At 45.6% G+C, this 24,843-nt stretch overlaps 1 protein-coding gene and 1 long non-coding RNA gene across 2 annotated transcripts; both read right to left on the bottom strand.

Annotated features, from left to right (window-relative positions):
• Positions 1 to 777: 777 nt before the first annotated feature.
• NABP1 (nucleic acid binding protein 1) lies at positions 778 to 10,432 on the bottom strand. The gene is made up of 6 exons (XM_065669948.1): positions 10,115 to 10,432; positions 9,833 to 9,971; positions 6,724 to 6,795; positions 5,275 to 5,347; positions 4,946 to 5,012; positions 778 to 3,074 (listed from the first exon to the last, which is right to left on the bottom strand). The coding sequence occupies exons 1-6, from the start codon at positions 10,203 to 10,205 to the stop codon at positions 2,890 to 2,892; spliced, it is 627 nt and encodes a 208-aa protein (XP_065526020.1). The 5' UTR covers positions 10,206 to 10,432; the 3' UTR covers positions 778 to 2,889.
• Positions 10,433 to 11,101: 669 nt separating this feature from the next.
• On the bottom strand, positions 11,102 to 11,735 carry LOC136011066 (uncharacterized). The gene is made up of 3 exons (XR_010611177.1): positions 11,563 to 11,735; positions 11,288 to 11,444; positions 11,102 to 11,156 (listed from the first exon to the last, which is right to left on the bottom strand). It is a non-coding gene; the product is annotated as an uncharacterized LOC136011066 (long non-coding RNA).
• Between the last annotated feature and the right edge of the window lie 13,108 nt (positions 11,736 to 24,843).

Here is a 24,843-nt window from a genome sequence, read left to right as displayed (position 1 = left end):
GAACACATGGAAGACTGTGGCAGGCAAACAGGAAAACTCTCCACTGCCATACTGCTACAGTCTGCCATCAGTCCTTTTGCTAGGCTGGCAAGATGAGAGCTGTTGTGGGGTGATGAAAGCTGGGTGCCTTGTGACTCAAGTGTGTAGGGGCTACTGAGCTGCACTGAGGCACTGCACAGTTCACCTGGACATGTGAACACCTTTTAGAGTTGTTTTTTGCCTTTGGCAATCTACAGTGAAACTACCCTAACTGCAGCCTTACCCTTCAGTATCTTGGGAAGACTCTCTTATGACCTTAACCCACTGGGCACTTATGAACTACCTTATAGTGTCAAAGTAGTTCATGACAACTGCTTGTTTACGTATTGGAATGTGTGTCTCTGTGAAGCAAGGTGGTATGATCCGAACAGATGTAAGGCAGGCTCCCAGATTCCTCTGCAAGCTGAGAACTATCTTGAGGCTGATATCACTGAAGGCAATGACTTTGTCTTAGGTCCACTGGAAGATCAGAAGACCTTGAAAAATTACTAGATTATATTTACTTTAAGTCCATGCGACTTTTCAGGGCACAGATTTCCCCTGCAAAGAAGTAAAAATTTATTAATAGACTGAAATATTTTCACATAGGAAACAGGGAAGCAGGAATGCTACTAACCTTGAGAACATGAAGACCAGCCTCTTGCCTTTTTCCTCGCAACTGCAAATCAATCATCCACTTGGCAGAAAGCTTTTAATCTTATGCCACTTAGCAGTAATCATCCCACGTTTTATTCGGAATTTATGAACAAGTATTCTGTTTATTAGCTTAATAAAAGCTCAAATGCATAGACCTACAAACATCAGGCACCTTAGCACACACCAACACAGGGCTCACACCTATAGCAACCTTCTTTATGCTGTAGAGAAGTCAAGACCACCAGGATTGAGATCCATGGTGGAGATACCCAAGTGAGTATGAAGTGCCCACCATGCCATCACTTGCTACCTTTACAGCTACTACTGGAAAGCAGGGCTCTCACACCATACTTGTATCTCATCCACCTTTGGAACATGTCATACATACTTCGCAGGTTTGAAATCCTCTTGGCTTCCTTGTCACAAGCGTATCAAATGTCTTAATGCAACACTGCATAAGAGGTTGTCCATGCATCCAGACTATACATGACTTACTTAATAAGCAATCCAAAGTCCCTGAGTTACACATCACCTCCTTACATCATTTCTCCAGAAGTTCTCCAGAAGTTAACACTGCTCTTCCATAACAGCACCCATGGGTGATCTCATGAGGCATGCCACCCTCCTGTGTCCAAGAGAAGCTTCACTAGTTCCACCTGAAAACAGGTATCAGGATAGCACTTCACTAGACCAGAGGCAAACAGCCCTTGGGTGTTTGAGCACATAGTCTCTACTAAACCTCCTTTGTTGTTGCTGCTTTTTGCATTTAGAAGAAAGTTCAGTGATTCGGACTAAGCAAGGAACTTCTGCCCATTAGAAGCAATTTTCAACAAGTAAACACAATAGAGTACCAAAAGCACAAGTATCAAGTGGAGATAACATGTAAACATATGTGACATAGTAGCAGATTCAATTAACATGAACAACCACAGAGACAACTCGCAATTCAGAAATAGCCTTTTGTCGTGAAGTCTTTATGGCTTGACAGAAAGAAAAGTTAGATTTGTTTTTGAAATGGTTAGTGCAATTTTTTATTTGAGAGGTCAGCTATTAAGAATTAAACATATGAATCCAGTATGACACCTCAGCTTCCAAGTTGTTTTTTAACCTGATCTGAAATATGGCACTGGACTTTTATCTAGAGTCAAGGCATCTGTGATCTCAGAATAAAACCACAGCTATTTCCCCCCAGGAGATGGTGGTAGTGGGGTTCTTTTAAGGGATTATTCGTATTTCTTATAAAACAGATGAAAGAAAGCCTAGCAGCTTAACAGCATCAGAAGTGCAGCTGAGTGCTTGGCCAGTACCTCTGCAATCCACATATCCACCCATACATAATTCATTTGGAAAAGTGAATGAAGGAAGAAGGCAGCCTCATTGAAGAGATGGGTAATGCAGCATTTGGTAACAGTTCTTTCCTGGAAATTCAGACTCCTACAATGTAGCCTTAGGGTTTTACACAAGGAGTGGCTACAAACAGCATATTCCCCCAATACCATCTGAATTCAGATCCTACTCTCCTGCTATTTCATGCAAAGCAAGAATGAGTAACTAAGCTTCTATGCAAAAATCCCTGTCACTTTCCTTGACAGTGACGGTATCAATGGAGAATTTGGAACCAGAAGTCATGTTTCAAAACACTCACCATGTCTTCAACTTTTAGCTGAGTTACCTATTCTCCGATTCAGGAGGCTGGGTGCTGGCGCCACCATTTCCTTACACTTATTGCTTTTACAAGCTATATTCATTCCACGGACACACAATTCACTAGAGCATCTTTGCTCTTTCCCTTCATTTCTCTTTCAATACAAAGAACTCCCATCAACTCTAATGGAAGTCAACAAATGCACGCACAGGACATAGACCTTTTAAGGCTGTACGGCTGACCAACAGAAACAGAAAAATACATGCATGTAACTGAAATTTTCTTCCGTTTAGCAAAAGGTACCGAGTTTTAATTGAGACACTTCAAGCTGTTACCCTTACTTTCTTAAATTTACCTTCACCCCCTTTCCCCTTAATGAGTGGGGAAGACTTCACTGTGCTTCCCTAAGCAAAATAAGAAATAGATCACATCAAGTTTGCTCCATAGACCAAAAGGTAAAAAAAACAATAAAGGACAAACTGGTTCACAGTTAACTATAAATAAAAGTGCAATAAGTGTTCAAGTAGAGTGTAGAGTTTAAGCAAGCTGTACAACCACATTTGGCATAGTCATCTTTTAAAGGCTCTGCGTGGGTCCCTCCCATTACCGACAGGGAGAAAAGGCTGAACACTATTAGCTGGTGCTGGATTTACAGGTCCTCGTCCATTGCCTCTCCCACTACCTGCGTAAGAGTGGCCGTGATTATATGTAAATGGAAATCCACTTGATTCAGGTCCAGTTTGTAAACCATTTCCTAAAAAGACAGAAAAAAGGTTATCAGGAGTTCCACGGACTGAAATCACTGCTCCCTTACATAAGTTTAGCAACAGTGAATGCATGGAGTTTGCTGCAACCAGCAAACCCCAAGCAGCAGAAGAAAAAGCCCCTCTGGTACTGAAAGAGCTTACCTTTTGCACCCTTCTAAACTACCTCCCCACCATCCCTACCTCCAGTCCCAGTCAAAGCAAGAAAGGTCAGAGCTGCATGCCAATTCTTTGCCCAACAGAGACTGGAGTCTTGTGAAATTAGACTGGTGCTTTTACAACCATGCATTGGCTTGTAGCTCACACACCAAGATGCTCCAGAGAGACAGCAAGGCGGCAGAAGTAGAAATCAGCAAAAGAAAAGCAGGCTACACAAAGCTCCTTGTGTCATTCCCCACTACCAGGAACACAGACATAGCAAGCTGCCTTGTGAAATCCAGCCACAGAAGCAACTCAGCTAGCACCAAGTTCTCATGAACTTAAGCCTTATAAGCATCACTGCTCATGTTTTGCCGGTAGGAAGAGGGACAGAGCTGAAAAGGCAGAAGGATGACAAGAAGTATAGGGAGAGAAGGAAGAGACAAAAGTAAATCATTGCATTTAAAGACCACACAAGAAGCAGGAGTCCAGCGCAGAGCCACAAAGATGATTAAGGGAGTGGAACATCTCCCTTATGAGGAGAGGCTGAGGGAGCTGGGTCTCTTTAGCTTGCAAAAGAGGAGACTGAGGGGTGACCTCATCAATGTTTACAAATATGTGAAGGGTAGGTGTCAGGATGATGGAGCTAGGCTTTTTTCAGTGATATCCAGTGATAGGACAAGGGGCAATGGGTGTAAACTGGAACATAGGAAGTTCCACGTTAACATCAGGAAGAACTTCTTTACTGTAAGAGTGACAGAGCACTGGAACAGGTTGCCCAGGGGGGTTGTGGAGTCTCCTACACTGGAGATATTCAAGGCCCGCCTGGACAAGTTCCTGTGTGATGTACTGTAGGTTACCCTGCTCTTGCAGGGGGGTTGGACTAGATGATCTTTTTAGGTCCCTTCCAACCCTTGGGATTCTGTGATTCTGTGATTCTGTGTGAATAAACCACCAAAAGTTTCAGAAGATATGCTCACATTCAGTAAAACAGCTGTCCACCACCCAAAGCAGGGGCAGCAAGGAAGGATCTACACACTAATTGGGCTGAAAGTGAAAGCCTACCCACCTCCCCCTGGCACTGAGGAAAAACTGGCCTGAAAGCACTACACCCCTTTGCTCAGGATAATTTATTTTCAGGGGAACACAAACAGCTTGTTTCTAATAGCAAGTTACGGAATCAGTCTGCTGTCACCAGCAGGGTTTAGCTATACAGCTTCAGGTACTGAGTCTGGACATGGGAACCTCAAGTTCTTGAAGCATTTTCCTACTTAAGCTTCAATGCTTAAATAAATCACAAAATAATCCAGCCAGGTCAAATACTGGAATTCAGAATACCACCACTTCTGTTCTGGGGAGCTAAGCTGGCAGGAAAGCCATGGTGACTGGCAAGATTAAAGTATTCAAATTAAAGTTTAAAAAAACCCCAGGATTTCAAGTACTGCAAAAATTCTTTGAAAGCATCAAAACAATTTAGGATCAGTCAAGTCCCTTTACATGATTCAGGCACCTTGAACATTCTGATCTCTTCCTCTTCTAGAGAAGAAATCCTGAAACCATTATCCATTAAATGTTCATGCTTATGAGCTTGCAGGTTCAGGTCCCACTCTAGGAGACTTTTTAGAGCATAGTACACTTTTTGCCCCAGAGTGGGGAAACCTTAGCAAGATAAATTTCTTTTTATTAAGTATTTCTCATCCTTCCACAAAATGAAAAAACTTACCCAGTGGCCCAAAAGTACATGAACTCATATTACTTGATGCAGAACTACTATTCTGTTCACCCTGCGCCTTCAGAGAAAAGGAAAAAAGAAGAAAAAACAAACAAAAAAAAAGACATGGATCAGAGAAATTTCACATTTTTACAGGAAGGAGATATTTCTCCTGTGTTCTTATAGTGAATCCATATGGAATTTATCTGCTACCAATTATTCATTCAGTTTTATCTATCAAGTCCATTTTTCCAGAAGAGCCACATCTGATCCCAGCCTGGTGTGAAATACTCAGAACAAACAGCACTTTATGCCAGAAGCCTCAAACAGATTTAACATACCAGTTTGTTCTGCCCCATGTGTTCCGTGTTGGGCTCGCTGAAGTTTGGCACTTCTGAATATACCATGCAGAACCTGGGGAGAAATTAGGATGATGAGGTAGTTCTAAAGCCTAAGGTTCTCAGCTCTGCAACTTAAATGTTAACATCTCCCATCACCTAGAAATAACCAACCCAGACCCAACCATTCATCAAGAATTCCTAGGTACTAAAACTCTCTTTGAACCTTTTATAGGCTTGTGGTAAAGCTGCCACATCTTCCTAGTGAGGGTGTTTCAGTCAAGCAGAGGCAAGTACACAGTTATCTAGGAGGTAAAATGGCCTAAAGAAAACAAAAGGTGATGAACGGGCTCCATCCACCTCTCTTCCAGCTGCACAATCTTGGCCAGCACCCACTCACAAGGTCACCTGAGACAGTCACCCGAGACAGTCACCCAGTCTGCTCCCAGATTGTGACTCCATTAGATCTCCAGGGAAAACTTATATGTTCCCACACACTTCCACATGATGGAGTGCCCCATTAACATAATAGCACAGAGGAATCCAAAACAGTGAATGAAAGCATCCTTTTCCACCCAAGGGGACTATGAAGGAACAGGCCCACCAACTCATCACATGGAAATTATGGCAGAAGGGAAGAAAGATTTGGATCATTACACAGCTTGGAATGGTTAAGAAATGGAGCACTCACCTCCTGCTGAGAGGCACAACCCAGATAAGGACTCGCCTCTCTGCAGCCTGCTGGAGAGTAAGCCAACTGGCTGATGCTTCTGAAGCAATGGTTTTATACCAAAGGAAATCTACAGGTCATCACTTACAAAATCCAGCTGAATATGAGGTATTTCTGAACCATCCAAGAAGAAAGGTGGCCACCCCAGAGTCCCACTTCCCTGATCACAACAAGGCCTTCCACAGCTCTCTGTGCAACCACAATAGTGCTCTTCTGGTTAGAAAACTGTTGCTATTTTTTCCTGTTGTTTGTCAAGTGTGTTACTCATGCTTGTTCTTAATCAGGAGGAGTCACCACCTCAGTTTGTGGGCAGTTTAAAGAAGGTTTAATGAAGCTTGCTTCTGTTTAGATATGATTCACTGGAGTTACCTCTCTCTTCCTTCTTTGCACTGCCTGTCTCTCAAGCACGATACACACACACCAAAACAAGGTTTGGCTAATCAAGCTGAGGCCTAGGTAAGCAATGCAGATTAAGTCCCTTGTCATTTATACAACTCCTCCCTCTAGGTAAAAAACACACCTGTGCCAGTGATGGGAGGCTGATTTTCCTCAACCTACCTAGAATTCAGAGAGGGTCAGAGCTCATTACCACATGGAAACTTGCACCACAGTTGCCTGTGCTGTACCTATACATGACCTTGTACTAAGAACCACCATGTCTCATACTTACCATGATGCTCTAAGTGGACACAACACCACAAGTATGAACATACAATACTTACTCCCCAATTTTATGCAGCTCCCCTCCTCGTCCTGTATAAAGTGTCAGGCATCCTTTCCACAGAGATGCATACCTGGCCAAAGGAAAGGGAAGCAAAGCAGTCTTAGTGAATGAGAATTACCACTGTTGAAGAAAGTGGAGGCATGCTGTCTTCCATGAGTTAGTAAGTATTACATACAAACATAAACGGATTAAAAAATTTCCCAGGGACTCCAGCTTCACTGAGCTAGAAGTTGATGGATCCCCATATTTTACTTCTAGCAAAAGGTACTGGAAGCTCAAGAGACTCCTTTTGTAATTCCATGAAAGCAGCCAATTATGAGACTGGATGCTCCTTCCTTGGCTGAAGCAATCCTTATGACTAGTCCTGCAGAGGAAAGGCATTTTGCCAAAGCAGTATAGCAGTATCTGTGTTACCATTCAGAGATAACTCTCAGCATGAGCCAGAGAGAATCACCTTTGTTCACTGTATATACAGATACTGCTACAGAATGAGTATGACAGGAAGTGCTTACTTTTTCAGTATAGGTCCTTACCAGGTATGTATGTTGGGGTTTTTTAAGGCACAAGTTTGACCATCATGTTCCAAGTAAAGTGTAGAAATGCAATGAAATCATTTTTGGATTGCAGAACCATTCACTTACAAGACAGCATGAGAGCACTCCAGTCTTTATAGTGGCACTTGACTTCAAGCACTGGAATTTAAGTGATGCAAAACTTCCTGCGTAATTGTTCCTTTCGGTGAGGGGCATCATGTATAGGAATAAAATAATGAAAATACAGACCAGAAACTCAGGAGCAATGTAAGGGAGTTAACAGGAACATGGGTGTTTTCTAGCAAAGGAATAGGGAGCCTCAGCAACTGCACTCTCAGGAGTCACAGATAATCTGGACAAGGCACCACTTCCTTATGCTCCAGGTCTATCTCTGGAACATAGATAACCAACCTTCCTCTTGCCCTTTGCTTTATCTGCTGAGACTGGGAGCCATCCAGCTGCACACAGAGCCTCAAAGAGAGGCACCAGGGAGGAGTCAGGCCAGCAGAACAAAAAAGCATAGTATCTACATTTACAGTGCCTGTCTTGGGAGTTTTCCATCCAGAAGCAGGAGTAATGTGCTTCATAAAGCTACCTTTCACTTTAAAAATTCCCTTTATGCTTAACCTTTAATAACCAGCTAGTTGGACAGTCTTGTGGCAGAACACAAGGGAACAGAGCTCCCGACTAAGCCAAACATACATTTACTGGGACAAGATTCAGCACATCATGGGACTGATAACCTTCAGCACAAAGTTATTCCATATATGCAAGCATTTGTTTTTGTCTCAGGAAGAGCTGGCTATAAAGCACTAAACTCCAGAACTAACTTCAAATTTAGAAAAATCTTAACTGCAACAGCTACCTTTAAACGGGTTTAATCAGCCAATGACAAAAATCAGCCACAGTGTCTGCTTTACAGAGGAATGCATCTATAACTTGAAATTCAGCAGAAAAAAAAGACATGTTTACATGTGGGGTTTAACTAGGCTTTTCTCCTTGTAATAGTGTGCATCCTGAAAAGTCAGATTAGCCTACAGAGCTGAAACTTACCTGCCATTTAATGGCAACATCACATGCTCAGTCCTATTTAAGTATAGGATCATGTTTGGAGAACCCTGCATGGCAGCACGAGGGCATTTTTTGAGCTTCTGCAATTTCACTCACTACATAGTCCTAAGTGAACATGCAATTCATTTAAATGAAGGCATGACTTAGCCACCCACCAGAACAGTGATGTCAGCTCATGAATTTAATTCACACAAGCCAACTTCACTTTTCAACACCAAGGGGTGGAATGACCCTCTCATCTGTTGCACTGAAACACCAGAGCAGCCACTGCAAGCCAGTCACAGAGCAGAGTACAGTGACACTGCTGAACAGTGTCATTAGTTTGTTTCAATGTCATCTACACACAGGGCTTTGTGCTGGCCCAAGCTCTGGTTTAGTTCCACCCACAGTGCCTCAGCACTCCACGTGTTCTCCACGCAAGCAGGCTTCCTCAGAACCACCTCTGCTGAGGAGTCAGGCTCTGTCTTGTAAAAGGACATTAGCATAGTAGGAAGCAGCTGTAGTTTTGGTGGCAAAGGTTATCCGATTTCATGTCAAAACCAAAAATTACACTCAGATAAACAACTTAAGAGCAGCTCAGTTAGCAGCTCAACTGAGTAACCTCTTACCTACTTTTTCACAAAAACAAATTAAGCCGACCTTACACACTGTGTAGCTCCACCATCTCCTGGAGTGCTGTAGGCCAAAGGATCAGTGTAATGCGTTTATAAGTGTAACTTAACTGGCATAAAGAACTCAAAATGACTTAACACTTCACTATTGACAACTTAAGTGACATCTTTAAGGATTTTCAAGCTGAATCTAGTATGTTTTCTTACAACATAAGGTTTTGGTTTGGAGATTTTTTTCAATTAAACCAGCTCTGGAATAAGTTAATTGCACCTCAACAAAATAATAATGCTCTATAATGTAGCCATAGCATGAATGTTTACAGTAAAACTGAAAAGGTTCTCCTCTGCCTGTCATTTCTGTTAAACCCACTGCAATGAAAAGCAACTTTTCTGCATGAGAGACATTAATCATCCCCTTCTTCCATTAAGGAGCTGACTGCTAGAGTAAAGAATTGGCTGTGAAAATAAAAGCATGCTTTTGACCTCCCTGCTTGATTTACATACTAGGACTGTTGCATTCACCCCCCACCCCAAAAGAAATATTTTCCTTGACAGCTTTGTTTAAAGCTAAACCAAGTCTCCTATTAAACACCACCTCCTCATTAAAAATACAAGCCCCTCCTAGCCGTCTACCTACTGTATGTTCAAGCCAAGCACATTCTGGGGTGGAAAAGGTGGTGGGATTTCAGGGTGCCACCGGGGTAACAGAGAGCCGGGACAAGAGGGTCCGGCTCTGTCATCCGCACCTCTCAAGAGGCGGCCGAGCTACTCAGAACCCCGCACCTCCACCTAGGTGACAAAGGACTCCCCGACCCAGCGTGCCCTGGAGCAGAGCGCAGGCAGCGCCCGGCCGGTCTGGGCAGCGGGGCGGCGGGCCCGGCCCCGTACGCACCCTTTGGTCAGGCGGATGATGTCCCCCGGCTGGATGAGGCCGCCGATCTCGTCCCACACGGAGATGGTGATGCTGCCCGTCTTGTCCGCCACTTTGCAGGACCTCACCTCATGCCCGTCCTTCGTCTTGGTGACTCGCCCTGCGGGGAGAACGGCGGATCAGGGGAGCCGGGGGGGCAGGCAAGGCACATAGCACGGCCTGGCCCCGCCAGCCCCCCCCCCCCCGTCCCCCGGGTGACACGCATGGGCGGCCCGGGGGTGGGGCGTGCCGGACGCCACTTACCGATCTCCAGCACAATAAAGATGACATTTAAGTTTTTCAGTCCGGGTTTTATGTCTTTTATAAGGAAATATGTATCGCTCGCCGTGCTCATAATGCGGCCGGCACGGGGGGCAGGGCTGACGGGGCGGGCCGAGCCCGCATCCCGCGGGGGAACAGCGGCAGCAGCGCAAAGCCGTGCAAGGGGGCACCGGCAACCCTCACAGGGGACGGGGACACGAGCACCAAGGGGCTGCGCGGTAACTGTGCGGGCACGCCCGACCCCCACCGCTCCCAGTCCGGACCAACACCACCAACACACGCCTCCCGCACCCTCCCGCTCCCGCCGGCACTGAGGAGCACATGTGCGCGGCGCTCTCATTTATAGCAACAGGGCGGGACCACCCCAGACGCCGGGTGGGGGGAGGAAGGGATGACGGTGCCGAATAGAACAGTCCTGGGCACGCGGAGAGCCGGGACTGGGGCGCGAGCTAGAGCCGCACGCTGATTGGGCCGCTCTGCGGCCATCTTGTGTTGGTCGGGGAGCTGACGAGGGGGATGTGGTGGGTGCTGAGGCGAGTTGAGCCGACGCAGCTGAGCCGTGTGGGGCAGGGGCTGGGGTGAATGTTCCTCGCCAGCAGCCGTGGCGTGGCTCACTCGTCCATTCACTGAGTTTATGTCTTCCGCGGAACAGCCCAGCAGCACCCCGAGCGCGGGCAGAGAGGCAGGGAGCTGTTAAGTAGCGACTCGCCTCTTCGCCGCGCCATTTTAAGTCCTGGTTGTGACACCGAGAGAGGTCTTGCAGAGATTTCTTGTGGTCCGATTTCTCAACAGTTCCCATTCAGCCTCATTCGCTGAAAATACACATTTAGGAAGAGGATGCGTTTATGGGGGTGCCCGCTAGGGGCGGGTTTGTTTTTATTCAGGAGAAGTGTGATTCGCGTCCCCACCAAGCAGAAATGACCGTTGCAGGGGCTGAAGGGAGGAGCAGACGTGCTGTGTGGTACTTCAGGGGTTTGCAAGGCTGCCCCACGACGTAATGGTACTAGGACTAAATGTTCAGTGGCTGTAGGGAAAGCTCAGGGTTATACAGGAGTTTATTGTGATGAAAATATGAGCCAAAGTCCTCTTCAACACTGTAAACACTATCAAAGCACCCTGAGCTCTTAACAGGAGCCTTCTGGGGAGACAACTTACCTGACCTTGGTTAGAGGCTGGGTCACCAACCATGAGGGGCAGGCAGCATCTCCGAGGGGAAAGCTGGTAAGATGGTGGACTAACAACAAGCTCCCCCAGCTTTGTGATGGCTTTGGCAGGAAGGTTCTGAGGAAATGGCTCCCTGCCACAGAACAGCCTAAAGACATGCAGATGAATTACAGATTCAGCTCTCCCCCTTAGGAAAGGTAGCAGAGCAGTGTATGTGCACTTTGCTTCTCCTTTCCAGAGCCAGACTTAGGTAGTTGGGCTTTCACCTTCTATTTCTGTAAGCAGAAATCCATAGATGACAGCAGTTGTGAAATTCTTGGCCACGCATTCTGCCACATTGAAGCCTTGGTCCAGCAAATGTTGTGCAATGCTTATCTGTAGGCAGTGGAGCAGCGCTGCTGGGTACAGCTCGGAGTTTGGAATAAAACGTGCTGCTTGCAGGAATCTGAAAGGAAAGTGACATGAGCCACAGGAGAATTTCCTTAAAGTCCCAAAGAGCTTAATCCACATCTGTCCTGAATCATTCAGTCAGTACAGATGGGGGATGACAGACTGCCTCAGTGGCCTCTCTGTTGACTGGCTCTGTGAATTTGAACTGGTAATGCTAAAACCTTTAGAGTGATCAACTGTATGTCAGTGCATGAATGGCTTTAATTTAGTCAATTCAGAAGTTCAAACCGAACTCCAGCAAAAACAGTGTCCCTGGCAAAGGCTACACAAAAATTGCTGTAGAACTAGCAAAAATTTTCAATACAGATGGGATTTTTTCTGCCCTCCTCTCTACCTTTTGTCTGCCCCACCTATTTAGAGCCCTTGGGAAACAATCGTTTTGTACCCTGTGTATTCAACCACAAGTACAGTAGGACCCTGTCCTGGATTACTCCAGGTGCTACCAAAACATAACTCTCAGTACCAAAACGTCTGGAACAGGACAGCCAAAGGCCATATACTGCTCTGCTTCAGGGAGCAAAACCCAATGGAAAACCTCCACAACGGGTCCCAGCTCTTGCATTCTGACTTAACAGGAAGAGAGTAAAAAGGGAGAAGGATCATAGAGCATATCTCATAGGAGATTTGAGGAGAATCCTTCATTTTGTATGAAAAAAGTTAATAGCTTATGGCAAATGTTGGGTAGAGAGGAAGCCATGAGGGTGGTTAGTTCAAAAACAGAAAACACTGATGAATGTTTCACCAAAACACACTTCTAGTCATAAGTCACTGGTAAGGTAGTTTCAGGTGGACATCTGCCCAGGAAAACAAGTGTCAATGTAACACAGGAGCTGAGAGAGGTGCAAAGGACACCAGATGTGGGCTACCCCAAGCCACCTTGCAGTTCTACTTGGTATACTTGCAAATAGGCAGGCAAGCTACCTTCGTGTCAGGGAGCGTGATTGCTTCTCTGCAACACATTGTGCCCAGGCTGCCTGGTGTTCACCACGCAAGCCAAATTTAGCCTGTAGTGGATGTCTACAGCAGGGGTTCCACTGATGAAATTAAATCTCTTCCCAAGCTCATTTGCTTGCTGCAGAACATTTTTCTTCTGTGTGCAGGATGCAGGTGTTTGTAGGCTAAGACTCATGAGAATGTTTCAGTCCAAAGTAAAATCAGGGTTCAGTTTTAAAAGAGTTCTCTGCAGTCACAAGTCTGGCAGAAGTCCCATGCACCTCAGGAGGTCTGGGATTTCACCCTCTGGCTGTAGTACAGTTACTCCAGCAGAGACATGGGTCCAAACTGCCTTTTTTCTGCCAGTTGCTCAGTGTTCAGTGCTTCTGGAGTCCCAGAGTAGATCTGCCCACAAGAAGTCTGCAAGCAAGAGCTGATGCTTAATATTTTATGGTACACAGAGATTAAAAATGTACAGAGGCCTGCAAACACCACCTTTAACCAAGCCTTACCAGGCCGTTACCGTACATCTGACAAGCTCCTAAATGAAGCTACAGGTTCAGTCAGCTGGTTTTTAACACTGATTACACTTCAGCTCCCTGATGCCACTTCACAGTGGCAGCCAGTCCGGCATTATGGAGACCCCAGAAAACAATGGTTTGGTTCCTTCAGCATCTCTTGAGCACTCCATATTCAGCCACTGGGGTCAAGATTTCCCTCGGGGGAAATATGAATGACTTCAGGTGAAGCCACACAGGCTTGAGGGGAACGTCTGCCAGAAGTCAGATGCCTGAAGCTGCCGGGTGTCTGACTCCAGGATTTCAGGCAGCTTTTTCTACCACCTACCTAGCTGTTAGCTGAGTGAGCTGACTGAGTAGCAGGGCATCAGACCGTACCACAAGGGAAAAAACCAAACAACTAAAAATGAGAGAAAAAACAACTGCAAAGTAAGCATTCTGAATTTGCAGCATTCTTTCCAGAGGAGCCACGTGTGTGTCCTGCAGCACTAACACAGCCTTTTCATCTTGGGCAACACACGTTATAACAGATGTTTAGGATGACTTACATGAAATCCCTGATGTGGGGCAATTCTAGGCAACTTCCCTGCTCAGCTGTGAATCTGGGCTTGGACCACAGAAATTTGGATCTAAATATCTTCCATACAGATGGAGACATAGGAGTTAGTGTGTCCTCATCTTTTCCATTACAGATCCAAAGGACAGTGCAGGGTGCATCTCAGGGACATTAGCTGGAAGGAGTGGGAGAGAAGGGCGGCCTTGAGGGAAGATCATGAGGGGAGATGAGTGGTGGCCATGAGGGGTGATGGGCAGTCATGAGGGGAGATGATAAGGAGACAGAGGGGCAGCAGCCATGATGGAAAATCATGAGGGGAGAGGGGGGACGGCCATGAGGATTGAAGGGTGGTCATGAGGGGGGAGGAGGTGCAGCCATGAGGGGAAGTTGTAAGGGGAGAGGAGGGACGGCCATGAGGATTGAAGGGTGGTCATGAGGGCAGAGGAGGTGCGGCCATGAGGGGAAGTTAAGGGGAGAGGAGGGTCGGCCATGAGGGCAGATTGTGAAGGGAGAGGAGGGACGGCCATGAGAGGAGATAATGAGAGGGCAGGAGGGGCGGCCATGAGGCAAGATCATGAGGGGAGAGGAGGGTGGCCATGAGGGGAGATTATAAGGGGAAAGGTTGGGCAGCCATGGGAGGTGAGGAGCCATTGTAGAGAAAAGAGAGGCAGCCATGAGGGAAGATTATGAAGGCAGAGCAGGGGCATTCATGGGGGTGAGGGGTGGCCATGAGGGGTAGGGTGGCAGCTATACAATGTGGGCCACTATGGGGGGCAGATGGGGGGTGACTGTGAGTGGAGAACTTGAGGGGCAGCCATAAGTGGAGATCAGTCTGCCCTTAGTGACACGGTTTAGTGGCTGGCTTGGCAGTCCTGAGTAGTGGTTGGACTTAATGATCTTAAAGATCTCTTTCGACCTAGCTGATTCTGTGATTCTGTGACTATGCACAAGAAATCTCAAAGATTTGTGGGCTTTAAAACTAAACTCACAGCTGCTGTTATTTGAGTCTCTAAGAAGTGCTATGGCAGAAAACAGATCTCACAACTTTGCTCCTTCATCAGACTGATCTCTACTTAAAAGGTTTAACAAGTGCAAATGGAGGGATTAGCACTTTCCCACTGTAGCTGTGCCAGAATAACCCCTCACTGTGATCATGAAGACACCAGTCACAGTTGCCTAAACCAGTCCAGTAACTCCTGTTTACATGGGGAAAATAGATACAAGCTTTACCTCAGCAAAAACATGGAGTAATCCCTTGAACTAGCCCCACTGCAATGGTTGGTTGGCTGATAAGAGAGGCAAATGCTTCAAGTCAGAGGAAGAAGGCAGTTCCAGTGGGGCACAGAGCTGCCTGCACAGACCTCTGCCTTTCCGCCAAGTGGGCTGAGTCACTAGTTTCTCACAGACGTGGCTCAGCGCAAGGCAGTCAGCACTAGGGAGTTGGCTAAAGTGGCTCAGAAACCCTTAAAATACCAGCGAGGCGAGCCCTTTCCTGCTGGTGTTAGCCAGAGAAGGCAACATTTCAAATGGCTTTGCAACTGCAATCCCCTTTTGCCAGCCCATGTGGGCTAGCCCTTCAGTTTGTCCCATGACACCCCCATGGCAGCAACATACACCCTTAGAGATGAGGATCTCTTTGTTTTCTACCCCAGGAAGGGTTTTGCTTCTCACCTCTTCTCCAGTGCCTGGAGGAGGTATGCAGAAATACCACATCACCCGTCTGCAGGCTGGCTCCACAGAGGCTAATGGGTTGGAAGTTCAGTGTTGGTCTTGCATCAGCTAATGCTGACCTTCAAAGGAAAAATAGGGGATTTATGTCTAGGAAGGAGGCTTTGAAAATTTAATTTGGTTTGGATTTATTTTTTGCAATGGGGATTTGGGTTTCTTTTCTACATTTTTTTTTTCTCCCCCTGTAGCAGTGTCTGGTTTTTTTCCTGAAGGTTTGTTGGTAGTCTCAACAATATAGACTTCTACCTTTCTCAGATCTTAATAAGTTGTGTTAAGGATGGGAAAGTCTCAGTCTTTCCACAGGTCTGTACCCTAGGCAGAGAAGCCATGTTTTGTCTGCACTGCCACAGAGATGGATGAAGATGTGATGACCCTCACCCTGCCCAAGGAAGTCACCACCCCTCCTCCCTGACCTCCTGGCAGTGCTCCACGTGTGACCGCTGCATTCCTGTTAGGCAGACGGCATGCCTGCCGTTCTGCAACACCTGGTGGAAAAAGGGGGTGCGGTGCTGGGATGAGTAACTGTGGGAATATTAGCCTTACCCTGCGTGCTGTGCAAACAGCACCATGCTGCTGGTGATGTGGCTTATAGCTGGCAGGCATAGGGCACAGAGCAAGCTCGTATCTGCAGAAGAGCGTGTAGACACAGTCTCAGTTGTTTAGCTCTGTGTTAACAGCGAAAAAAACAAATCTTAAGTGGACTAAACAAATCTTATCGTGGCAAAGTGCTTCATAAATTAGTAATTCAGCCTCCGGCAGACTAATAGGAAATCAAGCTGTTTACTTCAGAGTATGACACACTTTTCTTTCTTGCCTTTTCCCTGTGGCACCCAGATAGATTCTGACGTGCAAAGCTTTGTGTCAGTGACTAATGAGTACCTAGCAGTTGCTGCAGATGTCCATAGGCTGCACATTATCACTGCTATTTACAACATTAGGAAAGGACCTAAATATCATCACCTGGGCCAGAAAGGGTCAGCAGATTAAAAAATGTTCTTTCAGAACATCGAACCTGGCAATGCAGCATGTTTCAAGTGCCACTGGCAACACAGAGGTTTTGTACTGTAGCTTTTGCAGTTCCACTTTAATTTTCTGACCATATATAGCATGAACGTTCCTGTCCAGATGGGATAACAAAGGAAATTGTTTCTTTTGAAAGCCACCAATGTACGCGATACCAAACAGGCACTCCAAGTGGTCTTTTGTGATGAGCACCTCTGGGATAGTACTGTTTGAAACCAAGTTGGAGTTTGGGATATTTGTAGGAACCATTTTACTGCAGTCTGTGTTGTTGCCCGTGTTGTGTTAGGGTGTGGGAGGGAATGAAAAAATAAATGCAGTGAAAGCTTCCTAGGGTTTCCCAGCTCTTGGGTTTAATGAAGGCTGACAGCTCAGGAGCACACATTTCTGGACGTTCCCGAATAAGCCAGGCAGGGCAGTTCAGAATAGGACGAGCCACCCTGCAGTTTACTTGGAAATAGATGTTGCACTTTGAATTCAGGTACAGCTGAAAGGCATACACACTCAGGAGAGGGCTAAGCTGCTATGGCATAACAGCACAAACAGGGACAGATCCATCCAGCTCCTTGTGATCCTACAGCAACTGCAGGCACAAAAGCTGTGCAACAGGCTCTCCGGTTACGAGCCTTACGTCACCAGCTGCAGACCAGCTGGGTGATCATTCCCTCCTGGCATCTTACCCCTACCAGAAGGTTAACCTTTAGAAGCTTGATTTAGTTCTCCCTGCCTCCCTTAGGAACTCATCCAAGAAGGCAATGCCAGTGGCATAGTAAAAGGGGATTCTACACAGGCTGTAAAAAACCAACCACCCATATCAGATGTCTTAAGTGAATGCAGGTTCACTTTAGGAAAGAAGATTGTGATTCCTTACTGGCACTGCTGGGAAGATGGTTATCCCAAGGTATCAGATGCCCTCACTGCTTTTATGTAAATAGTTTTGCCAGTTGGGTGGTTTTCTGCTACTGTAAGACTTGTACTACCTTGAAATAATTAGTTTCTGTTCTGCTGGGTCTCCTTGACCAGTAAAAGCCTTTAATAATAGTCAAGTATCAGATACTGTCTTCATGTTGAGGCAAGTCATTCAGTTCCCTTCCTGCTACTTTCAGATACATGTAAAAGAGAGCTAAAAATTCAGTTCTTGTGTGGACCGATTTCTTCTGTGTTTTTAACCATGGAGACACTGGTGTTGCCAGGTATACATTTTCCTGTTGAGGTTATATTTAAAACATTTCCAAGAGTCTCATCTTTGCTGGTATTTGCTGGGTAGTATTAGATAATACTTAATATATTTTCTGCAAGAGAGTACTTAATTATTGGTATCAAGCTTTCTTATATTTCCAGAGGACAAAAAATTCCTCCAGCTTGTTCAGTTTGCTGGTGATGCCTTAATTTCATTAAGTTCTCCAGTCAAGTTAGACAATACTGAAATCTTAGCAGACAAGAGCATTATTTGGTATTACAGATATTTCAAGCTTCTTTTGTAATTTATAGAGAAATAGAAGAATATCAGTCCACCTGTTTTATATAAGTTGTCTTCACTATATGTAGATGTTGACCTCAACCTGATACAATCTGGGGGCTGTGTCTGGCATCCTGAACTCCAGGAGGAAGCTGGTCCTTAAAAATTCCACCCAGCCATTGCAGAAAAATACCGTTAGCCTCTGCTCCAAAGGCTGAATAGGATGGCAAGAAAAATCTGAGTGACCCTACTTCAAATTTTAAGCTTGATCTTCTTTTCTCTCACATCTCTAGAACAATAAGAAGCGCTATGGAGAAAGCAGTGTCAATGACAACAGTGAAAAAGGGTGTTAGTAAAGTGGCAGCTACCTGAAGATAACTTGTGAAATACTCTAGATAGTGGCTAACTAGCAGAGCTTTTGCTGGGCAGATGACCATCAGCCTAGAGTAGGGTTCTTGACTGTTGATTTACTTCCTATTATGAAGGATTTAGTGTAATCAAAGTCTTTAATCTGTTGAGCTTGTCTGTACCCTGGAGTTCAGTGTGAAAGATTAAAGCCAGTACACATGTATTAGCAAAATTTTGTTTTACCCCTTCTACAGCAGTCTTTTACCTTCTGCTGGGTTCTCTAATTTTCCCTGTACCAAGAAGTTTTTCCAGTAAGTTACACTACAGGTTTGTAAGACTGCTGTTTCATACACTGTTAAAATAGTGTCAGGTAAACTAGAACAAAATCCTGTAAGAACAACCCACTAATCTTGCAGTACAGATGAAATGATAGTATTTTATACCTATCATCCTCTATTGGGTAGAATCCAGGCATGTTGTCAATGGTATATTAATTTTCCCATTGAAATGATTGTAAATTACTGTATATTATATTTGGATAACAGATGAAGACATACAAAGGAAAGTGGGTACTTTCTCAGTTTGGGACCTGCTAGATTTGGGAGTAAAATCTATATTTCTCCAGTTGTATTGCAGTGTCTGGTGGTTCTTTCCAAAGGGAGCAAACAGCGAACAAAATGATCCCACCACTGACGTAAGTAGGAGCAGTACTTCATTCCCTGATACAAAGTATTTACCTGTGTTACCCTCAGCTGTTTTACAGGCCTGAGTAAAGTCATTCTGCCTCTCCCTCCCAGGTGGGCTCACACACAGTCTGAGAAAGTATTGGGACCTAAGTGTGTCCATGGAAAGTCTTCCATTTTGTCCAGTTTGTTTACTTCCTATATGGTCATTAGGAGGCACATCATCTGCTCGTTGTCCCTTAGTTATCCTATTATGACTGAGCTTCAGCTGCTGTGATGCAGAATTGAGAGACTTCAACACCTCAGTGGCACAGGGGGTTTAGTAACCCGCTAAGTAAGTTAGATCCTGATCATTGTCAGATGCCATGTAAAAGAAGGTATGTAATTACACACATGAATATTTTTGTACAGGTTTTCAATATTCAGGCTAATTTTTATCTCATGGTAGATACAACAAGAGTTTTAAAAACAAAAAGCTGAGCTTTAACCAGATGTTAATTTCAGAAGCTTGATGGCACCTTTCTAGCTTTGAAAGCCAGCCCTATATTGTAACTATAACGAAATTGCAATATACATGTTATATTAAGAAAACTCATTACATTTGTCAACCTAGCTACCAGGGTGAGATCACGGCTAGTCCATCATAACAGACCTGATCATCGCTGCCCTTCTGCAATGCACAAGGACCATCGAGCAATACCAAGACCATATTGCTGAGACTGAGGGATTTGTTTATCCTGACAGAAACCCTCTCAGCACAGCCCCTGCCTGCCCTGGCAGTTCACCCACAGAAAACTCTGCTGAATTCCAAGCACTGGGAGCCACTCCTGCACTTCCCCTCGTCCTTCTCTGAAGCCTGCAGGGCAAGGGAGCTCCCTCCTCTGACAGCCTTTCTGCATGCCTGTAGCACTATGGCATCATTTCTCTCCCTGCTATTTATTTTTCAAAAATGCATCTCTGCCAACACGACTGGGTTTCTTTTCCAGCCAGATAGAAGAAATGGCTTTTTCTACCACAGTGTGCTCACTTCCCTAGAGTTAGGAACCATGGCATTTGCATACATTTGCCTCAATCAATATTGCTGTATTACTGAACAGGAATATCAGTAAATCCTGAAGAAGATAAAAATCCAGCCAACCAAACAAGCAACCACTGTTGTATTAGTGTATTAGTGATTCCAGGTTCTCTATTAATTTGTTTTCCCTCCTCCTCCAATCCTCTGAATTTGATGGTCACTGCACCAGAGAACGTGCATCTCAACTTTGCAGCTCCCCTTAATTAGCAGGTAGCAGAGCAACACGTAATTAGCCATAAGTGTTGTCTGTTTTCAGCCAAATGATGCACCAGGGGAGGGTGCAGAGAGTTCACACGGAGCCTGTGTCATGCAAGCCACCCCATGCTGGCATTACAGCCATGCGGGCTCTTCCTGGGAGAGACCTCCAGGTACAGATTACTAGATAACCTCAGCAGAGAAATGCAAGACACATCATTTTCATAGCCACCCTCTGATTTCATGGGGTTGATTTGGCACGGAGGTATCCAGTATGCAAATCACAGACCAGGTTAAGGGTTTTATAAATAGCCCCAGGCTTTCTATCAACCATTGCCCCCTCATCCCACTAACAAGAGGTATAGCAGTGGCTTGGACCCTATTGTTAAAGGTGCACCAAGCAACTGAAATCAGCAGTTGTGGCTAGTGTTAAAACACTTGCTCTCTTTAATGTCAAGACCTAGGAGTGAGAAATACTCATTTTTACCAAAGCAAGAGTAAAGATATGACAGAACAGTTTCAAATCAGTGGGAATTTAGTCAAACAGCTTCAGTTTGTTAAATGGAATAAAAAAAAACCCAGTCAGCATTAACAGACACATACCCAAGTTGCCAGAGTACTTCATAGGAACTACTGTTAAATTATTTCTGGTCTCCATTCTCATGCATGGACCATGTCCCTTCATTTAATTTTCCATCCCACTGTACCCACTCAGCACCAACAGGGTCTCATGTGATTTCCTGGAACAGGACATGGCACAGGAGATGCTGCTCTGCTGGAAATCTGGGCCATGGAGGAGAATTGAAAACACAGGGCAACCCGGCTGCAGTTCCCAAGGGCACTGCCGCTGCTCAGGCAGTGGACTTCTCTGCCCAGCTGACCTGGCAAACACAGCTTCAGCATTTTAGAGTCATGATCTTTTTTCAGCAAGGAAAATAACTGTCTTCATCTCTCCCCTGGGGGAAAATGAGTGTCAAAGTAGGAGAGTTCTCTGTGGGGCAAAATCTGTTTTTATCAGCTCTCCTGCCAGGAACCCAGAGCCACTCAGCCATGCCCAGAGGAGGTCAGCAGCATGTGAAGGTTGCCCTGCGTGCACCCTGCCAGTAGTTGATAGGGACAGACATCAGCAGTGACTGGGAAAGTGAGGTAAAAAAAAAAAAAAAAAAAAAGCCCAAACCACAATCTGACGTTGGATACCAGAACATCATCAGCGAAGCTTCCCTGGGCTTCCTTATTGAGACTGTCAGTTTTGCATGGATGCTGTCAGACTGCACAGCACTGCAGTCCCACCGGGACTGCCTCCCCCAGCACATATCTGTGCTAAGTGACCCAGCACACACCTGAACCAGCACATTAAATTAATTCTGGTTAATTCTGCTCAGGGAAGTACCACTCATTTGAAGAACCAGTCACTGGACACCAGGTAGTTACTAGGGCAGGTAATTAAACCAATTTTGACATCCAAATGGCAGTTCTCTTGCCAAGGTGCAGCAGCTCCTGGCAGACAGCCCTCCCAGCTCTCCTGCATCCCACCGTTGCCATGGCAGCACGGGGGATACGCACCTTAGTGCTTATGAAGCTCCAAGAAGCATTTCCCATGTGAATCGGGCTGTGCATTCACGGGCACAGAACTGTTAAACCCTCATGGTATGAAAATTAGCAGTGGCCACAATTACACAAAACTTGAAGAGCTGGAAGAGCGCTCATCTTCTCTGTGCGTTGGCTGTCCCTATTTAAGGCTTTATCTCTTCACTTCCAAAGCACCCCAGTAAGCAGTGTCTGCCATGTGGGAACACCAGGTAAACAGCCATCCTTTAACTCTGCCTTTGACAAAGGAGCCTTCCTCCCTTTCCACTCCTGTTACAGTAATTCCTTTAATATTTACCCCCCATACAATGTTTATTCTGCAGTCAGAAAGGAAATTCATCTGCTGTGCTTGTGCTAGTGACCTCCTGGAATTGCCAGCAGCAAATGTAAACTCCAGAGTGACCTCCTGGGTCTATAAAGTCTGTAGCCCTGGATCCTGCTCTGCTGTTTTATTTTTTTTTTTTTTTAGGATTCCGCAGATGCCAAAAGTAATCTTAGTTTACTTTAAGTAGAGACAAGTCAGAGGCACTTCACTGAAGCCAAGAGCCCTACTTGCATGAGTAGGGCCTACTCACAGGAAGAGGATTACTGGTAGAAATAGGGATTAAAAGGCTGAAGCCATCAGACCATAAGTCTCTTTTTTATTTTGCTATGTCAGGTCTTGACTATGTAAACTGATCACTGGAGCTGAAAGACTCCCAGGATGACGTTGCCTGGAGATCACAGCCCCACCTACATTCCCCCAAGTTTAGGCTTGGGGCTTTTGAAGTTTTTGCCATTTTGGAGGACACCCAAGCCTAATTACAACAGGACTGGGTGCTGCCAGAAGCACGGAAAATGTCTTCATAGCCTAATATTGCAAAAGTGGTTTGATGAAGCTGAGCAGTCAGCCCAGGCTTTGGCTCCCAGGAGAGTGGTGTATTAAGGAGTGAGGCAGTGAACCTTTCTGGGCTGTCACAGCACCCTGTGCCAGGACAGAGCATGCTCCAGCTGGCTGGCATGGGGGTCTTTAAAAGCACGAGGGGTAGAAGCTTTGACAAGGTCAGTCGCAGGTTTTGGGTGACCCAGAGTGTTAATTTGAGACTTTGGCAGCAGAGGGGAAACCCTGCAGTGTTGAGTCATGTCACACAGCCACTACATTGGGCCTGTGATGCTGCCCTGCCTCCTGTGTGTTAACTGTGGCACAGGGAAGGGTTTTGACCAGATTGTGGCCTGAGAGACTGAAGAGTGTGAGACGAGGTGGTTCTGGTCTCTCTCTCCAACTAGAAGAATGTCTTTTGCAATGCATCCATCAGTGAACTCAACAGCCTTCTGTGATGGCTCCAGCTCTGTCACATTATAGTAGTGGACATCACAGCACTGATATCTGCAGAATGGGGGCTAGGTCTGGTTAGGACTTCCTCACATGTTGACTTGGTACCAGTTTCTCTCTGACCATCCACAACAAATGCACACCTCCTAGAGAGGATGACCAGCAGCCTGGTAAAAACCACTGTGCTGGCAAGAGTAGCAATCTCTGTGGAGTGGGTAGGATCGATGAGGAGAACATTTAACACAGGGGCAGAGAGCCTTTTCCTAGCAGCCTCCAGTAACAGCAGCATTTCAAACCCCCACATACATGCAAGCTGATATTTCAATGCCTTCAGGTTGCTACGGACAACCAGAGATTTCTAAACTGTCTTACAGAGCAGAGCCCTATCACACTATACACAACAACAACACTTGGCATTTTTATTACTGAGAACTCTATGTCAGAAGGTAAGAAATACTGTTATCGCTTTACAACTGAAGATACTGAAGTTATCATGACTTTTAGGTAAAACTGATCCCATTTAAATGCTCTAGTACCTGAAATTGCCTCCTTAAGCCTACAGCCCCTTCAGATAACCCACACAGGGCTGAAGCACAGGCAAATTATATGCAAGTCACTGGGATAAGAACAGGCTCTAGAAAATGATAGGGGGATTACCGGGATGAAAGGTCCCTGGAGTGAAGTTTCCCCACATGTATAATCCCCGCTGCTGCAAAACTACACACTTATTTACAGAGCAGCCTGCTGATTGCACACACAGCAGAGCAAACCTGATCTTCAGGTGGGGAACTTTCCTTGCAAAGGGACCACCACAGCATGGGTGAAAGCTTCAGCTGGTCAAGATGTGTATTCCCCTGGCCACCCCTTAGCTTGGGAAGAGGACCATCCTTCCCAGCTAGGCAAAGGCATAACAGGGCTACGGTTAACATGATTGCACGCACAGTGAGTGGTGCTTCCAGGGGTGTACATAGAGCTGAAGAGAAAGCCAGGGACAGGGTGCGAGCCTCAATGCCCCCTTGTCTGGCCAGCAGGCATCTGCTACGTGCAGTGCATTCTAATCTCATCTTCAGAAACCTGAATATTTAAAAAAACACACCTACAGGTTCTTTCTTTGGATCTATCTCATTAGCATAATGTGGCATTATTAACACTGTGCCTCCTGGATGCAGGAGGTATTCAGACAGGGAAAACACGGTAGACCAAAATGATGTGACCTACCCAACATCATGCAAGAAGTTGGTGGTGGAACTGTGGCAGATGTAGGTCTCTGCAGTGTGCTGACAGCATTGCAGTTTCATCAAGACCAAGACAACTATGAAATCCAGCAGCATTACTCCCATTTTAAGCTGTTGAAAATACCTGTATAATCTGCAGAGTTACAGAAACTCACCCGCTGCAACCTGTTGCCTTGAAGGTGCATAGAAATATACTTCTATTTGCTCTAAAATGGAAGCTACAATACAAAGTAATGGAGGATAGTTAAGAAAATTGCAGACTCCGAACCGTTCTTCGGCTTGCCACAGAGAAAATGTCATGGAAAAAGGTCTAGGAGTAGATTTTGCTTATCCTTCTCCGTCTATACTCAATGCATGCCCTCCTCCCTTTGAGCAGATCTGCAAAGCACCACCTAATTTATCTTCCCACCAACACAAACACAGGGAGCATACCTCCATGATTAATGGA

Source organism: Lathamus discolor, chromosome 3 (assembly GCF_037157495.1).
Source record: "Lathamus discolor isolate bLatDis1 chromosome 3, bLatDis1.hap1, whole genome shotgun sequence".
Classification (NCBI taxonomy): Eukaryota; Metazoa; Chordata; class Aves; order Psittaciformes; family Psittacidae; genus Lathamus; species Lathamus discolor.
This window is presented reverse-complemented; position numbering and strand designations above follow the sequence as displayed.